The sequence below is a fragment of the Scylla paramamosain genome, chromosome 39, assembly GCF_035594125.1.
Source record: "Scylla paramamosain isolate STU-SP2022 chromosome 39, ASM3559412v1, whole genome shotgun sequence".
Taxonomy (NCBI): Eukaryota; Metazoa; Arthropoda; class Malacostraca; order Decapoda; family Portunidae; genus Scylla; species Scylla paramamosain.
Window position 1 is genome coordinate 13217432 of NC_087189.1, and position 22450 is coordinate 13239881.

General features: G+C 43.9%; 2 protein-coding genes across 7 annotated transcripts in view; one reads left to right on the plus strand and one right to left on the minus strand.

The window, feature by feature from the left end:
* Positions 1 to 2420: 2420 nt before the first annotated feature.
* On the plus strand, positions 2421 to 21096 carry LOC135092223 (ficolin-1-like). Of its 3 annotated transcripts, none has more exons than XM_063990566.1 (4): positions 2427 to 2938; positions 7592 to 8034; positions 10246 to 10347; positions 21074 to 21096. In XM_063990566.1, exons 1-4 carry the CDS (start codon positions 2720 to 2722, stop codon positions 21075 to 21077), a joined length of 768 nt encoding a protein of 255 aa, XP_063846636.1. In that variant the 5' UTR covers positions 2427 to 2719; the 3' UTR covers positions 21078 to 21096. The 3 variants fall into 3 exon arrangements, with proteins under 3 accessions (XP_063846635.1, XP_063846636.1, XP_063846633.1); XM_063990563.1 differs by lacking the exon at positions 21074 to 21096 and adding an exon at positions 18052 to 19155 and having other exon boundaries at positions 2436 to 2938; XM_063990565.1 differs by lacking the exons at positions 10246 to 10347; positions 21074 to 21096 and adding an exon at positions 18052 to 19155 and having other exon boundaries at positions 2421 to 2938.
* Positions 21097 to 21456: 360 nt separating this feature from the next.
* Positions 21457 to 22450, minus strand: part of LOC135092231 (MAP7 domain-containing protein 2-like) — a 14136-nt gene continuing 13142 nt past the window's right edge. For all 4 annotated transcript variants that reach the window (XM_063990589.1, XM_063990590.1, XM_063990591.1 and 1 more), the window contains one exon: positions 21457 to 22059. In XM_063990589.1, coding sequence (XP_063846659.1) covers positions 21989 to 22059 — 71 coding nt within the window. In that variant the 3' untranslated portion in view covers positions 21457 to 21988. The remainder of the gene's footprint in view (positions 22060 to 22450) is intronic.

Here is a 22450-nt window from a genome sequence, read left to right on the forward strand (position 1 = left end):
GGTATCTTTTCTTTTTTTTTTTTTTTCTCAATATGAAAGGTCAAATGGCTAAGGTTTACAAAAAAGGTGCGTTCAAAGTTAACAAATTAATGTTATTTTGTTCCATATATTTCAACTTTTATTCAGTAGCCTTATACTACTACTACTACTACTACTACTACTACTACTACTACTACCACCATGGTCGTACTGAGTCAGACTTGAACGAAATTAAACACTACATATCACTTCAAAATCACCAAAGCAACATACAAACAAATACAAAATGGGGAAAAAACATCTAAATAACTTACTATTAATTACCTAACTTCCTTTACCCCTTCTATTTCAGTTCTATCCTACTTTCCTCCATATACTTTCCCCTCCTCTTCCTCCTAGTAATAGCGAAGTTACCCAAACAGCTTATAGTGGAACCAGATTAACTTGGTGCTCGGGGTGTTGGTTGTTCTTGTCCCCACACTGGAGTCACGTTCACAGTCGACAAGCATATGAACACACCTCTCTCTCTCTCTCTCTCTCTCTCTGTCTGTCTGCCGCTCATACTGTCATGCTCTGCTTTAATTATTCCAAAATTATAGATTGTTAGATAAGACTGGACGTTTTGTTTTGATGGCTTTCGATTTGAAGATGGAACAACGATACTGTATATCTTCTGGTACACTTGGCAACACGTACCAGCCGTGCCGCCTCAGTGTCCTTGACGCGTGAATATAACATACAAGGCCGCTCCTTGCTGGTAATTGTCAGGTCAGGTCGCTCCGGGGTTGAGATGGCAACAGCGCGGAGAGGTACAGCCAACAGGTACCAAGTTATTCTGGTAGTCTGGTTCCACTATGCTAAGGACCTTAATTAAGAGCTGCTGCTTATTTTAGATTTCCTTTGTATTCCTTTGTATTCTTTCCAAGAGAATGATGATGATGAGGAGGAGGAGCAGGAAGCAGAAGAAGAAGAAAAAGTAGGAGAACCACCACCAGGCCCAGAACTACTGCGAGCTCCGACTTCAGGTGTAGCGTCTCCACCAGCCGCTCCACCAGCACCAGCTTGTGCCGAGCATCCAGCTGCTGAACCACTTGAAGCTCCGACTCCACGCGCTGTCGCTCCACCAGTATCAGCACCAGCACCAGGGTCTCGTATGAAAAGGGTCGTGTATCTCAAGTATGCAGTCTTGCCGTCTAACCTTGCTTGTTGCATCTGCGGCAGTTGACTGTTTCTTATTGTTTGTAACGTTGGGCACAGGTCTTCATTAACATAAATTTCCATTCCTTTTAACTTCCTTGCGATTCTTATAACAGCTCCACGGTCTCCAAATCTCTCGAATCTTACCGCAATAGTCTTGATCGAGAAGGATTGACAGGTCCAACCCGGTGAGCTCTTTCCAGGTTAATTGGTGATGGTTGGACCTTATCAGTGAACAGTTGTTTCAGTGTTGTTGTCGTCTGTTCCCACGTTTCATTGCTTTGTTCATTAAAGCCGCTGACTCTAATATTATTGCGTCGACTGTAAACTTCTTGATATAACTGACGATGTTCTCCAACTCTTCAATACGAGTCTTGTATTCTTGTACTATGAATTTGTTTTCCCGATCAGGCCCGTATTCTGAAACCCTTTGCTCTCTCACCACGACTATTCTCTAAGGCCACAGAGATCATTAGCCGGGTTTTCACGACTGTTTCTCCTGTTAATAACGTAGAAATCTTATTAATCTGCTGCTGGAATCATAGAAACACCCTTAAAAAACCTTGTCACTTCAGCTAGAGCCGTGTGAAAGAAGTGGAGGTGCGGCGCAGAAGTGTTTCAGTATATGGGCACAGAATGCTTCACTTCTTTCACTTCATTTTTCAGGTCGTGTGCTTCTGCCTGGGAAGATTATAAACTTTTCATCACTTCACTTCCGACTTCAGCTGGTCCATTGCATACTGAAAAGAGTAAAGAAAAGGAAGAAGAAGATGGGAGAGGAAGAAGACGAGTAGGACATGAGAATGGAATAGGAGAAAGTGATGAAGGAGCGAGGCAAGCAGGAAGAGATGAAGGAAAAATAAGATATACAGAGGGCATAGTGTCTCTCTCTCTATCTCTCTCTCTCTCTCTCGTTTTACAAAATGAAACGTAATTGAATCATCATTGAGCTATCAGGTGCATCAATTATTCAGCCCCAGCCATGTAATTTTTTACCCCCAAGGAGCAAGTTCAGCCCTGGTTGGGAATGAATGGACCAAAGCCTGATAAGAGTAGTGGAGACAAGACGCCGAAACGTTTCACAATACAGTCCTGTCATGCTCCGCCTCACAGTGCCTTGGGATTCCCTGAAGACACTACTAAGTGTTGCCAATTAGTCAGGCTAGTGCGTGGTGTGGCAGCAGCATACCCTGCCTCTGCACTGAGGCCACAGCTCCCACCACTCCACAGGAAGAAAGCATCAACACTACAAAGCTGCGAGGATCCTGCTGCATCTGATGCCAGCGCGACAAGAGGCACACTGGCGCCTTTACACAAGTGCTGCTTTATCTAATATTGACACAACACTTTACTATACTAGAGGAGTGATGACATTCATGAAGGACACAGCCTGGTATCTTTCCACGTCACGCACAAAAAGAGGCTTTAAGTGGCGTGTTGAGGGCCAAAAGGCACCCAGGGCTCAAGACACACGCCAGTCTGCTCTACGCAGCACCAAGCATCAGTCGCCTTGGTCAGGTGCTCTGACCAGTAACTACTTGTAATGAAGTTCCTTGTGGTCCTCGCCGTGGGCGTGGCCGTGGCCCAGGCAAGCACCACGCCTCCGCCCGCTGAAGAGAATAGCTCTTCAGGCCTCATGGGCGATCGCTCCCTTCTGTCCAACTTACTAATAGTCGCAGGCTACAGTGACACTTGCGTCGCCGCCGCCCTGGACTCCTGTAGGACTGGACAAGAGGACAGCCGCCACGCGTCCCTCGTGGAGGTAAGTCAGGCCAGAGTCTCTGTCTAAGCCTGGGCCAGACTGATATCAAGGGGGAAGGTATTATTAAAGACAAAATTTTTCTAATTTATCAAGGTGTGCTTGTACCAATTGTCGTTTGAGCACACCTGATTGTGTGTGTTCATTAACGGGAACCAAATACAAAAACATTAAAGTTGAATCACATAACTTGCTGGTCATATACTTCCCTAGTTACGTTTCCTTACGTGGAGTGATCTGATCCTTGTTCCCAGCAACACTTCACAGCCACTCCTGCCAATGGCCGGATTTCTCGGAGAGGGTTCTACCATACGCAAGGTTGAAATAATAATGATTCCTCTCCCCCCCCAAAAAAAAAAAAAAAAATTATATATATATATATATATATATATATATATATATATATATATATATATATATATATATATATATATATATATATATATATATATATATAATTATTATAATGTACAGTGTCCGCGGAAAGTAATGCGCGGCCTCGGTTTTTTTTTTTTTTTTTTGAACGCTTCATCATGATTGTCACTTGTAAAGGTAAATAAGAGATAATTAAATTTCTGGTATTTATTTAATATTTTGTCATATTGCCCTTGACTTTGATGACCAATTTGAGACACTTAGGCATTGATTCAGCAATTAAGGTTTTTGAAGTATTCCTTGTCCATACCGCAGCACCACAACATTTTGTGATTTCACTGATGAGGCGCTGAATTAATGACGTGTCGCGGTCTGCAAGGCGATTCTTGATGTAACTACAGCAGTTCTCGATGGGGTTGAGGTCTGGCGAGTTCCCTGGCCAGTCAAGGACCTGAATTTTGTGATCTTTCAGCCACTGCATAACCTTTTTGGCTCGATGACATGGAGCGCCATCCTGCATGACGTATTACAACCATGTAAGTCATAGAAAAGAAGCACATGATCCTCCACCACTTGCAGGTAACGTTCAACTGTTGTCGCTTCATTCTTAGGGAGGAAACACAACCCTCCATGCCCCCCATCACCACTAAAGGGCACCCCACATCATTACACTGGAGGGTGTTTCACGGTTTCACTTGTGTACTGGGACAAGTAGTGGCTAGAGTTCTTGGGACATCTCACTTCACCTGGCAGTGTTCTGATGCACCTAAGCTGCTTTCATTGTGCAAATGCAAGTCTCTTCCTTTTCATCTGCTTTGTAAGAAGCGGTTTGTCGGCCGGCTTGAATGTTGGTAGGTCAATCTCCTTTTGTTACCGTTCCTGCATGGTTCGTTCTGAGACATCTCCTAACACATCTGGGTGCAACTTCTTAAGTTCACAAGCCGTAATCCTTGGATCCTTCATAACCTCACGCTTCATGAGAGTATCAGTCGTCTTGGATGTCTTTCTTGGCCTCCCAGACGTTGGTTTTGTTAGAGTTATGGTGTCTGGAAAGAGGGTGCAAGTGGCTGCAACCAGGCAGCGAATGGTGCTTTCGTGTCTCCCTGTACGCCTTGAAGTTTCTTTTGTTGGCACACAAATGTACAGCCATACAAATGTCATAGCAGAAAAATGGAAAGGCTGTGAAGGGAAAGAGGGGAAATAAGGGCGTAGTGGAATGGAAACAAGTGTCATAAATTCTCTCTCCCTGGCAGCTCACTGGGCTTTGAGGCAGGAATTGTCAGTTCCCATACATACATGATAGAGAGGTGGCCCACAAAAGGTACTTAAGCCTTCCATCACCAGAATCCCATGCACTTTATATTTCTGCCAGGAACCATGCCAAGTCTGTTCTCCAACATAGCCAAAAACTCCTTCATTAACAGAAAGTGTCAAAATCTTTCAAGTTCTAACTCCCATCGTGACTTCTGGCATCTAGCCAAAAATATCTCCAATAACTTTACTTCTTCTTCTTTCTTATTTCAACCACATGGCACCACTGCTATCACACCTATCTCTAAAGTTGAACTCTTCTCTCAAACCTTTGCTAAAAACTCTACCTTGGATGATTCAGGGCTTGTTCCTCCCTCTCCTCCACCCTCTGACTACTTCATGCTGCCTATTAAAATTCTTCGCAATGATGTTTTCCATGCCCTCGCTGGCCTAAACCCTTGGAAGGCTTATGGACCTGATGGGGTGCCTCCTATTGTTCTCCGAAACTGCGCCCTGTGCTTGTATCTTGCCTAGTCAAACTCTTTCAGCCTTGTTTGTCAACATCTACTTTTCCTTCTTGCTGGAAATTTCCCTACATTCAGCCTGTTCCTAAAAAGGGTGACCGTTCTAATCCCTCAATCTACCGTCCTACTGATTTAATTTCTTGCCTATCTAAAGCTTTTGAATCTATCCTGAACAGGAAGATTCTTAAACATCTATCATTTCACAACGTTCTATCTGATCGCCAGTATGGGTTCCGTCAAGGCCGCTCTACTGGTGATCTTCTGGCTTTCCTTACTAAGTCTTGGTCATCCTTTCTTAGAGATTTTGGTGAAACCTTTGCTGTTACCTTGGATATATCAAAAGCTTTCGATAATCAAGAGTCTGGCACAAAGCTTTGATTTCCAAACTACCCTCCTACAGCTTCTATCCTTCTCTCAGTAACTTCATCTCAAGTTTCCTTTCTGACCGTTCTATTGTTGCTGTGGTAGACGGTCACTGTTCTTCTCCTAAATCTACTAACGGTGGTGTTCCTCAGGGTTTTGTCGTCTCACCCAGTAACGGTTCCGTCAAGGCAGCTCTACTGGTGATCTGGCTTTCCTTACCGAGTCTTGGTCATCCTCTTTTAGAGATTTTGGTGAAACTTTTGCTGTTGCCTTGGATATATCAAAAGCTTTTGATAGAGTCTGGCACAAAGCTTTGATTTCCAAACTACCCTCCTACGGCTTCTATCCTTCTCTCTGTAGCTTCATCTCAAGTTTCCTTTCTGACCGTTCTATTGTTGCTGTGGGAGACGGTCACTGTTCTCCTCCTAAATCTATTAATAGTGGTATTCCTCAGGATTCTGTCTTGTCACCCACTCTCTTATTATTATTCATCAATGACCTTCTAAACCAAACTTCTTGTCCTATCCACTCCTACGCTGATGATACCACCCTGCACTTTTCCACGTCTTTTCATAGACGTCCAACCCTTCAGGAAGTAAACATTTCACGCAGATAAGCCACAGAATGCCTCACTTCTGATCTTTCCAAAATTTCTGATTGGGGCAGAGCAAACTTGGTATTGTTCAATGCCTCAAAAACTCAATTCCTCCATCTATCAACTCGACACAGTCTTCCAGACAACTATTTCCTCTTCTTCAATGACACTCAACTGTCCCCCTCTTCTACACTGAACATCCTCGGTCTGTCCTTTACTTATAATCTGAACTGGAAACTTTACTTATAATCTGAACTGGAAACTTCACATCTCATCTCTAGCTGAAGCAGCTTCTGTGAAGTTAGGCATTCTGAGATGTCTCCGCCAGTTTTTCTCACCCCTCCCCCCTCACCAGTTGCTAACTCTGTGCAAGGGCCTTATCCGTCCATGTATGGAGTGGGGTTCAACTCATACTGCTCTTCTAGACACGGATGAATCAAGAGCTTTTCGTTTCATCAACTCCTCTCCTCTAACTGACTGTATTCAGCCTCTCTCTCATCGCCGCAATGTTACATCTCTAGCTGTCTTCTACCGCTATTTTCATGCTAACTGCTCTTCTGATCTTATTAACTGCATGTCTCCTCTCCTCCCGCGGCCTCGCTGCACGAGATTTTCTTCTTTCTCTCACCCCTATTCCGTCCACCTCTCTAATACAAGTTAACCAGTATTCTCAATCATTCATCCCTTTCTCTGGTAAACTCTGGAACTCCCTGCCTGCTTTTGTATTTTCACCTTCCTATGACTTGAATTCCTTCAAGAGAGGTTTCAAAACATCCTTCAACTTTTTATTACTGCTTTGGACCCTTTTATGGGGTCTGGCATCTCAGTGGGCTTCTTATTTATTGGATTTTTGTTGCCCTTGGCGAGTATTCTTCCTACATAAAAAAAAAAAAAAAAATACCCTCACCCTTCCCGCGCTCGTGGCAGCAAGACCAGACGTATGATAAAGGCGAGGCTTGGCTCCTCTGTATGATAACCAAGCATACCATTATTCCGAATTTTCGGGCAATATTGCTCAATACTTTCCGCGGACACTGTGTGTGTGTGTGTGTGTGTGTGTGTGTGTGTGTGTGTGTGTGTTTATTTAACATCAGATATTTTACTCGATATAACAAATAATTTAAAATACAGTATTTAATTTTGATTTAAATGATGATTTTTCTTACTCCAATTTAAATAATTTCATTTAAATCACACCAATCCCGACCACATGTGTAGCATCAACTTTTCCAGATATCCTTATGCAGCTCAACTTTGTGTTCGGTCTTTATCAGCGGCAATGCTGGACGAGTTGCGCCGCCAGGTCTAACGTAAATATGGCCCTCTACCTAACACTTTGTCAGACTCTCCTACAGGGCGCGGTATTATCACCAACGATATCTTCGAAATTAAACAAGGGGTGATGATTTTCATTAATGCGTTTCAATCAATACTCGAGACTCATATCGAAGTGAAGTTTTTGTTGGATCTTTATTAGTGGCAATGCAGGAGGAGCTGCGCCTCCACGTCTGACGTAAACCTGGTCACTGTTTGGCCTTCGCTTTACAGGAGGCGAGGGAAGTGGTGCAGCAGGTGAGTGCTGCTGTAAACAAATGGGAGTCTCGGCCACGTCACTGCAAGGACTTACTGGACTCCGGGGACAGCGGGAGCGGCCTGCGCCAGGTATACCCTTACCCTGGGCGACCCCACCACCGCGTGCCCGTGTTTTGTGACCACACCGTCGACGGCGGGGGATGGACCGTCTTCCAGCGGCGCACCAGTGATGCCGTCCGCCAAGATTTCTACCGCACTTGGGTCGAGTATCAGTTGGGCTTTGGTGACCTGGAGGGTGAATTCTGGCTGGGCCTTGACCTTCTGCACCAGCTGACCTCCACCACCCTGCAGCAGCTACGAATTGACCTGGACGATTACGAGGGAGAACATCGGTGGGCTAAGTATGGATTCTTCCACGTGGGCGCACCAGAGACCAAGTTCCGCCTCAGTGTTGGAAGGTGAGGCCCTTCTCTCTCTCTCTCTCTCTCTCTCTCTCTCTCTCTCTCTCTCTCTCTCTCTCTCTCTCTCTCTCTCTCTCTCTCTCTCTCTCTCTCTCTCTCTCTCTCTCTCTCTCTCTCTCTCTCTCTCTCTCTCTCTTTCGACGTGCACAACCAGAAAAGTGGGGGTGTGTACTGTCACGCACACACTCCCACACCTAGCTAGCCTTTGTCATACCCCGCCCACACTCGCCACACCAGGAGGGAGAGCCTGCCGTCGAGGCCCTCGAGGCAGAGTCACAATATGCTACATTCACAACTGCTCTCCATTCTGGCGTACCGCGCTCACCCACTCTTCATTTTGCCTCTTCATACAAACAGAATCACAATAACTACACTACTCCTCCCACCACTTGCCGTGCTCCTACACCTCGCTACTTTACTCTTGCCCTCGTTCACTCTCTGTAATGTTTTCGCCTGTAACACGCCCTTCCCAACTCCTCCACCACCCACTTCCGCCTTGCCTGTGGTGCAGCCGTCAGTGGTGCAGCAGCAGCAGCAGCAGCAGCAGCAGCAGCAGCAGCAGCCACCGCCTCATTAAGATGCTACAAATTCAACGCTCCATCTAACATTTTCACCAACACCTTCTTTACAACACCATCAACATAAACATTACACAGCCAAGTACAAAGACACAATGCTTACTTAATGCAATGCTCAACAAAACACACACACACACACACACACACACACACACTCTCTCTCTCTCTCTCTCTCTCTCTCTCTCTCTCTCTGTCTCTCTCTCTCTCTCTCTCTCTCTCTCTCTCTCTCTCTCTTATATTATATTTCTCCAGATTAATAATCAGGATTATATATATATATATATATATATATATATATATATATATATATATATATATATATATATATATATATATATATATATATATATATATATATATATATATATATATATATATATATATATATCCTGATTACTGATTTGCATAATTTTGTTTACGTCATCCTTGTTATATCCCCTATACCATTTAAAGACCTGTACCAGGTCCCCTCTTAGCCTACGCCTGGAATGTAAATTTGAAGGTTTGAATCTCCTTTGCATTTGTTGATATCAAACTGCATTTTCCATCTATGTGTCCATTCGTTCATCTTATCCAAGCGTGCCTGGAAGGCGATGGCATCTGCACCTGACCTAATTCATCTACCCATCTACGTGTCATGCAGGAACTTACTAACACCGCTACTAGTGCCACTGTCCAGCTCACCAACATAACAATAACAATGGCCCTAAAACTGATCCCTGCGGCACCCCACTAATTACTTGACCCCACTCGGACTTGGAGCCGTTTGTTACAACTCTGTGTCGCCTGTCGCCTAGCCACGACCTTATCCAGCCTAACACCTTCCCATGTATCCCGTGCGCCCTAATCTTTCTCAGGAGGCGTGCTGTGACTGTTTCATCAAATTATTCTCATCCAAATGCTCCCTAATGTTCCTCGCGATTACTGATTCCATTATTTTACCAACAATTGAAGCCAAGCTGACTGACAGCTCTATAGTCAGACGTTAACGTTTTATCTCCTTTCTTAAAGATGGGCACTACATTGGCCTGCCTCCACATGACCAGTACCTCTCCTGAGTCCAGTGACTTCCTAAACACAGTAACTGGCGGCTCACTAATAACCTCTTTGCATTCCTTCAGTACTCTGGGATATATTTGCTCTGGTCCTGGTGACTTCATTTTCTTCTTCTATCTATCTCCTTTTCCACGATCTCCTTAGTTCTGGAAATGTCTATCAGCTTCTCACCCCCTTCTGCTCTAAAGCCTTGTCACTATCCGGCATTTCCTGCCTGTTTTCCTGGGTGAAGACTGTCAAAAAATACTCGTTCAGAATTCTACTCATCTCCATCCCAGAACACACTAGCTCTTCATGAGACGCCTTTAATGGACTTATTATTTCTCTGTTCTTCGTCCTACACATGGATAAATACATAGATAGACGGATAAATAGATAGGTGTTGCTAGATAGGTACAAATATAAATAGACGGATCAATAAAAATATTAATTCTCTTTTTTCTCGCGTGTGTGTGTGTGTGTGTGTGTGTGTGTGTGTGTGTGTGTGTGTGTGTGTGTGTGTGTGTGTGTGTGTGTGTGTGTGTGTGTGTGTGTGTGTGTGTGTGTGTGTGTGTGCATTGTGTTGTGTTAACAGATACAGCGGCAACGCAGGGAACAGCCTTGAATACCACCACTACAACCAATTTAGCACCCATGATGATGACAACGCCAGGTCGAGTCATAACTGTGCCCAAAAGTAAGTGTTGCCGCGCCACACAACTCAACAGTGACACCACACAACATACACACAAGTGCTGTCACACAACACAACACAACACAAAAGTAAGGCCAAGTCTGTTCTCCAACTAGCCAAAAACTCCTTCATTAACAGAAAATGTCAAAACCTTTCAAGATCTAACTCCCCTCGTGATTTCTGGCATCTAGCCAAAAATATCTCCAATAACTTTGCTTCTTCTTCTTTCCCTCCTCTACTTCAACCAGATGCCACCACTGCTATCACATCTATTTCTAAAGCTGAACTCTTTGCTCAAACCTTTGCTAAAAACTCTACCTTGGACGATTCTGGGCTTGTTCCTCCCTCTCCTCCACCCTCTGACTACTTCATGCCACGTATTAAAATTCTTCGTAATGATGTTTTCCATGCCCTCGCTGGTCTAAACCCTCGGAAGGCTTATGGACCTGATGGGGTCCCTCCTATTGTTCTCCGAAACTGTGCCTCCGTGCTTGCTCCTTGCCTAGTCAAACTCTTTCAGCTCTGTCTGTCAACATCTACCTTTCCTTCTTGCTGGAAGTTTGCCTACATTGAACCTGTTCCTAAAAAGGGTGACCGCTCTAATTCCTCAAACTACCGTCCTATTGCTTTAATTTCCTCCTTATCTAAAGTTTTTGAATCTATCCTCAACAGGAAGATTCTTAAACATCTATCACTTCACAACCTTCTATCTGATCGCCAGTATGGGTTCCGTCAAGGCCGCTCTACTGGTGATCTTCTGGCTTTCCTTACTGAGTCTTGGTCATCCTCTTTTAGAGACTTTGGTGAAACTTCTGCTATTGCCTTGGACATATCAAAACCCTTTGATAGAGTCTGGCACAAAGCTTTGATTTCCAAACTACCCTCCTACGGTTTCTATCCTTCTCTCTGTAACTTCATCTCAAGTTTCCTTTCTGACCGTTCTATTGCTGCTGTGGTAGACGGTCACTGTTCTTCTCCTAAATCTATTAACAGTGGTGTTCCTCAGGGTTCTGTCCTGTCACCCACTCTCTTATTATTATTCATTAATGATCTTCTAAACCAAACTTCTTGTCCTATCCACTCCTATGCTGATGATACCACCCTGCACTTTTCCACGTCTTTTCATAGACGTCCAATCCTTCAGGAGGTAAACATATCACGCAGGGAAGCCACAGAACGCCTGACTTCTGATCTTTCTAAAATTTCTGATTGGGGCAGAGCAAACTTGTTATTGTTCAATGCCTCAAAAACTCAATTCCTCTATCTATCAACTCGACACAATCTTCCAGACAACTATCCCCTCTTCTTCAATGGCACTCAACTGTCCCCCTCTTCTACACTGAACATCCACGGTCTGTCCTTTACTTATAATCTGAACTGGAAACTTCACATCTCATCTCTAGCTAAAACAGCTTCTATGAAGTTAGGTGTTCTGAGACGTCTCCGCCAGTTTTTCTCACCCCCCCAGCTGCTAACTCTGTACAAGGGCCTTATCCGTCCATGTATGGAGTATGCTTCACATGTCTGGGGGGGTTCCACTCATACTGCTCTTCTAGACAGGGTGGAATCAAAAGCTTTTCGTTTCATCAACTCCTCTCCTCTAACTGACTGTCTTCAGCCCCTCTCTCACCGCCGCAATGTTGCATATCTAGCTGTCTTCTACCGCTATTTTCATGCCAACTGCTCTTCTGATCTTGCTAACTGCATGCCTCCCCTCCTTCCGCGGCCTCGCTGCACAAGACTTTCTTCTTTCTCTCACCCCTATTCTGTCCACCTCTCTAACGCAAGAGTTAACCAGTATTCTCAATCACTCATCCCTTTCTCTGGTAAACTCTGGAACTCCCTGCCTTCTTCTGTATTTCCACCTTCCTATGACTTGAATTCCTTCAAGAGGGAGGTTTCAAGACACTTATCCACCAATTTTTGACCACTGCTTTGACCCTTTTATGGGACTGGCATTTCAGTGGGCATTTTTTTTTATTAGATTTTTGTTGCCCTTGGCCAGTGTCCTTCCTACATAAAAAAAAAAAAAAAAAGTGTTGCCGCGCCACACAACTCAACAGTGACACCACACAACATACACACAAGTGCTGTCACACAACACAACACAACACAAAAGTAAGTGTTGCCGCGCCACACAACTCAGCAGTGACACCACACAACATGCACACAAATGCTGTCACACAACACAACACAAAATTAAGTGTTGTCATGTTATACAGTGACATAACACAACATGCAGAAGTGGTCACGCAACACAACACAACACAAAAGAACCGACATTCCTTAATTTGTACCTCTCAGCTTTCCCATGAAATTACTTCAAGTCCATAGCAGGAGGCAGTAGGCACCTCCCGAAACGATAATTACTCCCAGTGAGGTCTAAAGCACTGTTCAGGGGGTGCTGTGAACTTATCATTAAACCCAGCTGTGACCTCACTGAACGTTTCCCTTTGTGTCTCACAACACAAGGGGGCAGTCACAGCCTGCCCTCTAAAGACAACTCTCTTCCTCCACACAAAACTACAAGCACCTAATAATACCCACAGCCTTCACTCAAAATTTCTAAATTATCATGGCGACTCCTACACCAGCCTCGGAGTCCCCATCTGGGGAGGGAACCACAAATGTCCCCAGGTCGGACTGCCCTTCTGACGACGACACTAGTGTCTTGACACCCCCTTCAACTTTTTCTTCATTAACTTCTGCAACATTCGCGGTCTAAGATCTAATTTTCAATCTATAGAACACCAACTCTCCTCTTCTAAACCTTGTCTTCTTTTCCTCATTGAAACTCAGGTGTCTGAGGCAACTGACAGTAGCCCCTTTTCTGTTCCCTCCTACTTTCTCTATCCTCATTTTCGATCCAAAGCTGGATGCTGCGTTTATGTGCGCAATGACTTAACCTGCTCTCGTGCCCACGCTCTTGAATCTTCCGAGTTTTCCACCATCTGGCTACGACTACAGAGTCATTCTCATACTAAATTTATCTGTGCTGTATACCTCTCACCTAACTCCTTTGACTATAAGTCAAAGTTCTTTGAGTACTTAACTTCCAAAGTGGAACACATTCTGTCTCTCTTCCCTTTTGCAGAGATCTCCATTCTTGGAGACTTCAATGTTCACCACCAGCTTTGGCTTTCCTCTCCCTTCACTGACCATCCTGGTGAACTAGCCGTCAACTTTACTATCCTCCACGATCTAGAGCAATTGGTGCAACACCCTACTCTTGTTCCTGACCGTCTTGGAAATACGCCCAACATTCTTGACCTTTTCCTGACCTTTAATCCTGCTTATGCTGTCACCCTCTGTTCTCCGTTGCGCTCCTCCAATCACACTCTCATATCTGTATCTAGCCCTATCGCTCCAATCTCTCCTCAGGATCCCCCTAAGTGGAGGCACCTCTGGCGTTTTGCCTCTGCTAGTTAGGGGACCTGAGGAGGTATTTTGCTGGTTTTCCTTGGAATGACTACTGCTTCCGTGTCAGAGACCCGTCTTTGTGTGCTGATCGCATAACAGAGGTGATAGTGTCTGGCATGGAGGCGTACATTCCTCACTTTTTCTCGACCTAAACCTCCCAAACCTTGGTTTAACACAACTTGTTCTCGTGCTAAACATGCTCGAGAGGTGCCCCACGAAAGGTACTTCAGCCTTCCATCACCAGAATCTCATGCACTTTAGATTTCTGCCCGGAACCATGACAAGTCTGTTCTCCAACTAGCCAAAAACTTCTTCATTAACAGAAAATGTCAAAATCTTTCAAGATCTAACTCCCCTCATGACTTCAGGCATCCAGCCAAAAATATTTCCATTAACTTTGCTTCTTCTTTTCCTCCTTTATTTCAACCAGATGGCACCACAGCCATCACATCTATTTCGAAAGCTGAACTCTTCGCTCAAACCTCTGTTAAAAAACTCTACCTTGGACGATTCAGGGTTTGTTCCTCCCTCTCCTCCACCCTCTGACTACTTTATGCTACTCATTCAAATTCTTTGCAATGATGTTTTCCATGCCCTCGCTGGCCTAAACCCTCGTAAGGCTTATGGACCTGATGGGGTCCCTCCTATTGTTCTCCGAAACTGTGCCTGCATGCTTGCACCTTGCCTAGTCAAACTCTTTCAGCTCTGTCTGTCAACATCTACCATTCCTTCTTGCTGGAAGTTTGCCAACATTTAGCCTGTTCCTAAAAAGGGTGATCATTCTAATCCCTCAAACTACTACTTAATTTCTTTCCTATCTAAAGTTTTGAATCTACCCTGAACAGGAAGATTATGAAACATCTATCACCTCATAACCTATCTGATCGCCAGTATGTGTTCCGTCAAGGCCGCTCTACTGGTGATCTTCTGGCTTTCCTTACTGAGTCTTGGTCATCCTCTTTTAGAGATTTTGGTGAAGCTTTTGCTGTTGCCTTGGATATATCAAAGCCTTTTGATAGAGTCTGGCACAAAGCTTTGATTTCCAAACTACCCTCCTACGGTTTCTATCCTTCTCTCTGTAGCTTCATCTCAAGTTTCCTTTCTGACCGTTCTATTGCTGCTGTGGTAAACGGTCACTGTTCTTCTCCTAAATCTATTAACGGTGGTGTTCCTCGGGGTTCTGTCCTGTTACCCACTCTCTTCCTATTATTCATCAATGTCCTTCTAAACAAAACTTCTTGTCTTATCCACTCCTACGCTGGTGATACCACCATGCACTTTTCCCCGTCTTTTCATAGACGTCTAACACTTCAGGAAGTAAACATTTCACGCAGAGAAGCCACAGAATGCCTGACTTCTGATCTTTCTAAAATTTCTGACTGGGGCAGAGCAAACTTGGTATTGTTCAATGCTTCACAAACTCAATTCCTCCATCTATCAACTCGACACAACCTTCCTGACAACTATTCCCTCTTCTTCAGTGACACTCAAGTGTCCCCCTCTTCTACACTGAAAATCCTCGTTCTGTCCTTTACTTATAATCTGAACTGGAAACTTCACATCTCATCTCTAGCTAAAACAGCTTCTATGAAGTTAGGTGTTCTTAGACGTCTCCGCCAGTTTTTCTCACTTCTCCCCCCTCACCAGCTGCTAACTCTGTACAAGGGCCTTATCCGTCCATGTAAGGAGTATGCTTCACATGTATGTAGGGTTCCACTCATACCACTCTTCTAGACAGGGTGGACTCAAAAGCTTTTCGTCTCATCAACTCCTCTCTTCTAACTGACTGTCTTCAGCCTCTCTCTCATCGTCGCAATGTTGCATCTCAAGCTGTCTTGTACCGCTATTTTCATGGTAATTGCTCTTTTGATTTTATTAACTGTATATCTCCCCTCCTCCCGCAGCCTCGCTGCACAAGATTTTCTTCTTTCTCTCACCCCTATTCTGTCCACCTCTCCAATGCAAGAGTTAACCAGTATTCTCAATCATTTATCCCTTTCTCTGGTAAACTCTGGAACTCCCTGCCTGCTTTTGTATTTCCACCTTCCTATGACCTGAATTCCTTCAAGAGGGAGGTTTCAAGACATCCTTCAATTTTTTACTACTGCTTTGGACCCTTTTATGGGACTGGAATCTCAGTGGGCTTTTTATTTATTGCATTTTTGTTGCCCTTGGCTGGTGTTCCTCCTAAAAAAAAAAAAAAAAAATACATGTTAAACAGATTTTACCTTCGTTTTTCTTGGAAATGATTCGCTATTTAGAGCAGTCCCCCAGAAATAAAGTGAGCGATATCCAAGGAGAAAACACATAGCATATTAAAGCAAAGGTCTCTACACTTGTGATAAAAGAGTACAGTTTGACTCCCCGTGTCAAGGCTGTGGCCTCCTGTAGACATCCCTCAAGTCACGCTAACACTCTCCTAACAATTGCACAATGTTTACTCGTATATTTAAGAAAGAATACTGACAAGACCACAACTATTAGTTTTGGTTCTCCGCTCCGTGACACTCTCCACTTGGGTCCACACTCTTCCGACCAAGGTAATGGACCGCCACGCACTCTGCATGAGTTTCTCTGTTGCTGATCGTGGCGTCAGGGCAAACCCAACCTTCAGGTCCATCATCACATCCGTTGTACTGCGTCACAAGCCGCTGCTTTAGCCAAACATCTTCAAGTCCACACTTTACACTGCGCCACTTCCTAATGTGATGCTTCCCTTTCTTGTCACTCATATCCCCTCACTTCTGGAGTCTGGCTCCACCACGTGGAACACTGTATAGCTGTGTCGCTCACCGTAAGTCACTGGACTCGTGGCACTGACAACGTGTGTGCTCAGCGTCCTGAGGCCGTGGATTTATTTTCAGTCACGGGGATATTGTGAACGCCTGATCTTATCAAATTCTGGAAGCTTTTTCGTGGCCTCTCCACAATTTCCTGTAGGTAGTTATCTACGCTTTTTGCTTGGCTCTTTCTCTCGGCACTACAAGTCGTGGACACAAAATCCTTGTGCCTTACAGTGGCTGACTTTCTTATCAATGCTGCAGAAACAGATTCTCTTGAAAATTTGAAGCATTGTTTGTACAACTTCTTGGGTGATCGCCTCTCCAACTTTTGCTGCTGACCTCATTATTGTGCTTGTTTCTTAGATTTTTGTATGTAAATATTATCTTTATTTTTTTTTTCTAATCAAGGCTGGGGGTCGCTTATAGGACACTTTCCAGGTAAAAATATTATTTGCACACATCTCTCTCTCTCTCTCTCTCTCTCTCTCTCTCTCTCTCTCTCTCTCTCTCTCTCTCTCTCTCTCTCTCCCCTTCTCTTTAGCTCACTTCCCTTCTCTTCTTTCTGAGGCGACACTTTTCAGGTAGAAAAATGACGTGCACACACTTGAGTAACCTTGTGACAAAGCAGGCGTGCAGCCTTGATGGGGTTCGCTCTTGTGAGCTAACCAGGCAAAACCCAGGTAACCGTGCAACACTCACAAGCCATGACGATGCTGTGCTCAGGTTTTTAATCAGTGACAGCAAATGTGAGGCACAGTAGGTGGAGATACCTCTCCCGCGCTCCCCTGCCAGTTTTCCTCTTGCCGCCATCTTGACATTTCGTCGCTCAAATCTAATCCCTACATGATAATGGGTCCTGGCAAACAGGACACGTGACTTGCCATACGTGACAATTTGCCATTTCTGAACACCTCCCGGGGCTCTACATCCAACATCGGAGCTTTGCTCTGCGGGTGCGCTGCGATCCTTACAGCTCATCTTTTTTTTTTTTTTTTTTCGGTGACAGAATAATCTCCAAACAACCTTCAGAAGTAGTGAAGTTGTGTTTCCTTTATTTGTATAAATGAAATAGTACACATTTGCAGTCTTCCTCAGCTGCCATCAAACTTAAGTTCAGTTTTCAAGTGTATTTTCAGTTTTGAAGTGTATTTTCTAAGTAAAAGAAACAAAAGTGCTGGCAAATAAAATGGTGCAAGTTTTATAAATTGACCTGACTGGATCCCGAGGGAAACATTTCACAAATACAAAGTGAGTGGGAGGAAGCGGCCACGCAGTGGTGAGCGGAGCGGTCAGTCTGTCTTCCCTCGGTCATGGCGCATTCCCTTCACAGAAAACATCACTTTTCTAATTACTTGCACCAAATGCAATGTGCATATTTTACTTAGACACCGATTGGAAAGAAAACTAAAGAACACGTATCCTCAGACACTACATGACAAAGGAATGAGTGTGCGTGTGTACGATGTTTGTACCAAATCTTGTGTGACTGTTCCGTTCCTTTCAGATACCGGGGAGCTTTTTGGTATAATGATTGCCATCACTCTAATCTGAACGGCTACCAGTATGTGGGCAACCACACCACCCACGCCGATGGCATCAACTGGTTTCACTGGAAGGGCCACCGCTACTCCCTGAAGCGAACATCCATGATGATCCGCCCCTCTTTCTGAGCCGCTCTCTTGTTGGCTGTGGCCGGAACGGTGGGAGGCGTGCACACAAGAACACAACACTGTTTTTTTTTTTCTTATGTAGGAAGGACACTGGCCAAGGGCAACAAAAATCCAATAAAAAAAAAATATGACCACTGAAATGCCAGTCCTATAAAAGGGTCAAAGCAGTGGTCAAAAATTAATAAATAAGTGTCTTGAAACCTTCCTCTTGAAGGAATTCAAGTCATAAGAAGGTGGAAATACAGAAGCAGGCAGGGAGTTCCAGAGTTTACCAGAGAAAGGGATGAATGATTGAGAATACTGGTTAACTCTTGCGTTAGAGAGGTGGACAGAATAGGGGTGAGAGAAAGAAGAAAGTCTTGTGCAGCGAGGCCGCGGAAGGAGGGGAGGCATGCAGTTAGCAAGATCAGAAGAGCAGTTAGCATGAAAATAGCGGTAGAAGACAGCTAGAGATGCAACATTGCGGCGGTGAGAGAGAGGCTGAAGACAGCCTCTCAACTGTGCACAGGACGCGCTTCCAGACCACCACCACCACCACCACCTCTTCAAGCTCCCTCTCTGACGCTGCTCTCAGCCTGAGCGGCTCTCTCTCCCGCAAACCTTCGGAGTGGCTGGCCCCTCACAGCCACTCCGGAAGTTTGCGCTGCTTGCCTCCTCACACGGCCACGAGACGTGCACACCGTGCGTCCCTGCACCGGGCTCTGCGTGCTCGTAGTCACGTGACGCTGTTAGGTATTTCATTATATCCTGTGATTTAATTACACAGGCAGGTAGGCTCTCTCTCTCTCTCTCTCTCTCTCTCTCTCTCTCTCTCTCTCTCTCTCTCTCTCTCTCTCTCTCTCTCTCTCTCTCTCTCTCTCTTTGCAGTGTAACATCCTTGCTGCTAACAAATGTCAGTAACAAAAAAGAAGCCGATAATAAATTCATCCTTGCCTTGAGCAGTCTTTCATTACTCTGTTTTGGGATGCACTGCAACATGCTGGGTTAGTGGGACTGTGGGATGGATTACGCCAGGACAGGTTAGGACACTATAGGAATTGATAGGCTATGGTTACTTAAGACAGGAGTGGGAGTCTTCATTGATAACTTGCGATAGAACATCAGACAGTATCGAGACTGAAAAGGTTTATGGGTACCAGTTAATGCAGAAGTGACACACACACACACACTCACACACACAGAATACGTAGATACAGACATGGCAGCTTGGGTTATGGCAGGTTAGGATAGAATAGATCATGTCGCACGAAATATGAGGAACTCAATAATAATAATAATAATAATAATAATGATGATGATGATGATGATGATGACAACAACAGTACAACATGGGTTTCAAGCACCAATCAGGCGGTTTAACTAATAATGCTTGTCGTAGTGATGCAGTTTGGCACTTGGACAAAAGATGTAATGCTGGATATGAAAACGATTACGATACAAAATAACTCAGCATTGATAAATACCAGACCTAACATACACGTCTTGATTAAGTAAACCTCCTACTCCACCCACGAAAGTCCAGCACTAAGTAAGAAACACCCATGAAACATTGACAACACTGACTACCAAGCCATCAGTTACCACGTGTAAGTTAGCTAATGCAAGTCTAAAATTCAGCAGTACTGTTTGTAATAAAGTGCAACACTTACTTATAGCCTGTCCGTCACACCTGCTCATCGTTTCAGGTAACCACAGCCTCACAACAGTAATTATTAGCAGGACGCGCCTCAACAACACTCACCACACAACCCTCCGCTAACAAAGCTCAAGTACGTAGCGGCAGGGTGACCAGTGGGAAATTTCGAATTTCCCAAGAATGGCTCAGAAAAATCCAGGACTGACCAGAAATTTCAAAGACTGAGAAACAATAAATAGTTAACAGAAATTTATTTGGAATGAGATGTAATCTTACCTTTCACTAACACTGCACACTGCAGATATACACGGCTAAGGAGGGGTTCGTCTGCTTCGCCCTCAATGGCATCTCCACAGCTGGATGCAGTGGTGCCACCCTCTCTTCTCTGCCTTGCCGTTCTCGCTTAGCAGACCTACGGTAGTGCTGACCACTTTCCACGTCTCTAATGAGTGATGCTGAGGGTTGCCATTTATAACATGGTAAACTTTACTTACATCGTCCATTTCATCTACTAAGCAATGTCCGCTGACTCCTCCACCTCTCCGGCATTCCTCTCTGTCAATGTCAGCCAAGTTCCTTGGCGTCACCCTACTATCCGTACTCCATAAGGACCAAACTCCATCCTCAACCAACCAGAGGAAAGCGACCTGGCGGCTCAGTGTTCCATTTATTATTGCAATTTGAAGGTTTTGCCCTAAGAAATTAATACCATTAAAAAAAAAATAATAATAATAATTTATATATATATATATATATATATATATATATATATATATATATATATATATATATATATATATATATATATATATATATATATATATATATATATATATACACGCACACACACACACCGCTGTTTCATAACTGCGTACCTAGCGCAACTCTTAAAGATAAAGTTAAAGACATGAAATATCCCAAGATTTTAAGCATTTCTGCAAAACATTCCCAAGATCCCTAGATGAAGTGTGAAATCCCAAGATCTTGGGAAAAATCTCAAGATCCACTGGTCACCTTGCTGGCGGTGGTGCGGTGGTGCGTGGCAAGAACTGCCCGTATTCAGAAACGCTTTGCTTTCTCACCACGACTATTTTTCAAGGCTACAGATACTATTTGTCGAATTTTCAAGAGTTTTTCTTCTGTTAGTAATGTAGAAATCTTGTTAATCTGTCACTAAGATAAAAAAAAAAAAACACCCTTAAGAACCTTTCTTATTTCAGCTAGAGCCTTTGGAAAGTAGTGGGAGTGAGGCGCTTACGTGCACGAGCTCCACCTGGCTCCCCAACCCAGGATGTAAGCTTGTCTCTGATTGGCTGCCGTCACTAAGCTTCATTCCTATTGGTCCAAACACTCTTGAAATGTTACGTCACTCCTCCAGGACAAAAGACAGTTACGTCTTTATTTTTTTTTAATTTTTGTGGTCTTTTTATATGAAAGGTCAGAATGGCTTGGGTTTATATATATATATACATATATATATATATATATATATATATATATATATATATATATATATATATATATATATATATATATATATATATATATATATAAAGTGTGTTCAAAGTGTTCCATATATTTCAACTTTTATTCAATAGCCTTATACTACTACAACAACTACTACTACTACTACTACTACTACTACCATGGTCGTACTAAGCCAGACACGAACGAAATTAAACACTACACTACTTCAGAACTACAATAGCAACATATGTACACAAGCAAATACAAATAGGAAAAAATAAATCTAAATAACTTACTTTTAATTAGCTAACTTCCCTTTACTCCTTCTATTTCAACTCTCCTATCCTACTTTCCTCCATCTACTTTCCCCTCCTCCTCCTCCTCCTCCTCCTGCTCCTTCTCCACTAATAGCGCAAAACAGTTACCCAAATAGCATAGCAAGGACCTTGAGAACTGTTGTTTTATGGACTTCCTTTGTATTCCTTTGTATTCTTCTTTCATACAGTCAGGAGGAGGGATGATGGTGAGGAGAAGGAGGCCAGAGTAAAAGAAGAAGAAGAAGAAGAAGTCTACCACTCTTACTGCTCATCCCTGCTGCTGTTGTTGTTGTTGTTGTTGTTGTTGTTGTTGTTGGTGGTGGTGGTGGTGGTGGTGGTGGTGGTGGCGTTTTATTGCCTCTTCTTCTTTTCCATAAACTTTCTGAGTATCGTTCTTGAGGTATCATCAGGATTGAATGTCCCTGCAAAGAGATGGATGGGTTGACTAACTGATTGACTGACTGACTGTTTGACTGGCTGACTGACTGACTACCTGGCTCACTGACTGACTGACTGTTTGACTGGCTGACTGACTGATTACCTGGCTCACTGACTGACATTGTTTGACTGGCTGGCTGACTGACTGACTACCTGGCTCACTGACTGACTGATTGTTTGACTGACTGACTGACTACCTGGCTCACTGACTGACTGATTGTTTGACTGACTGACTGACTATCTGGCTCACTGACTGACTGACTGTTTGACTGGCTGACTGACTATCTGGCTCACTGACTGGCTACCTGACTCATTGAATTCAGAACAGTACTTGAAATACAATAGTTTAGACCATCATGGAACTATTGTAAAAAC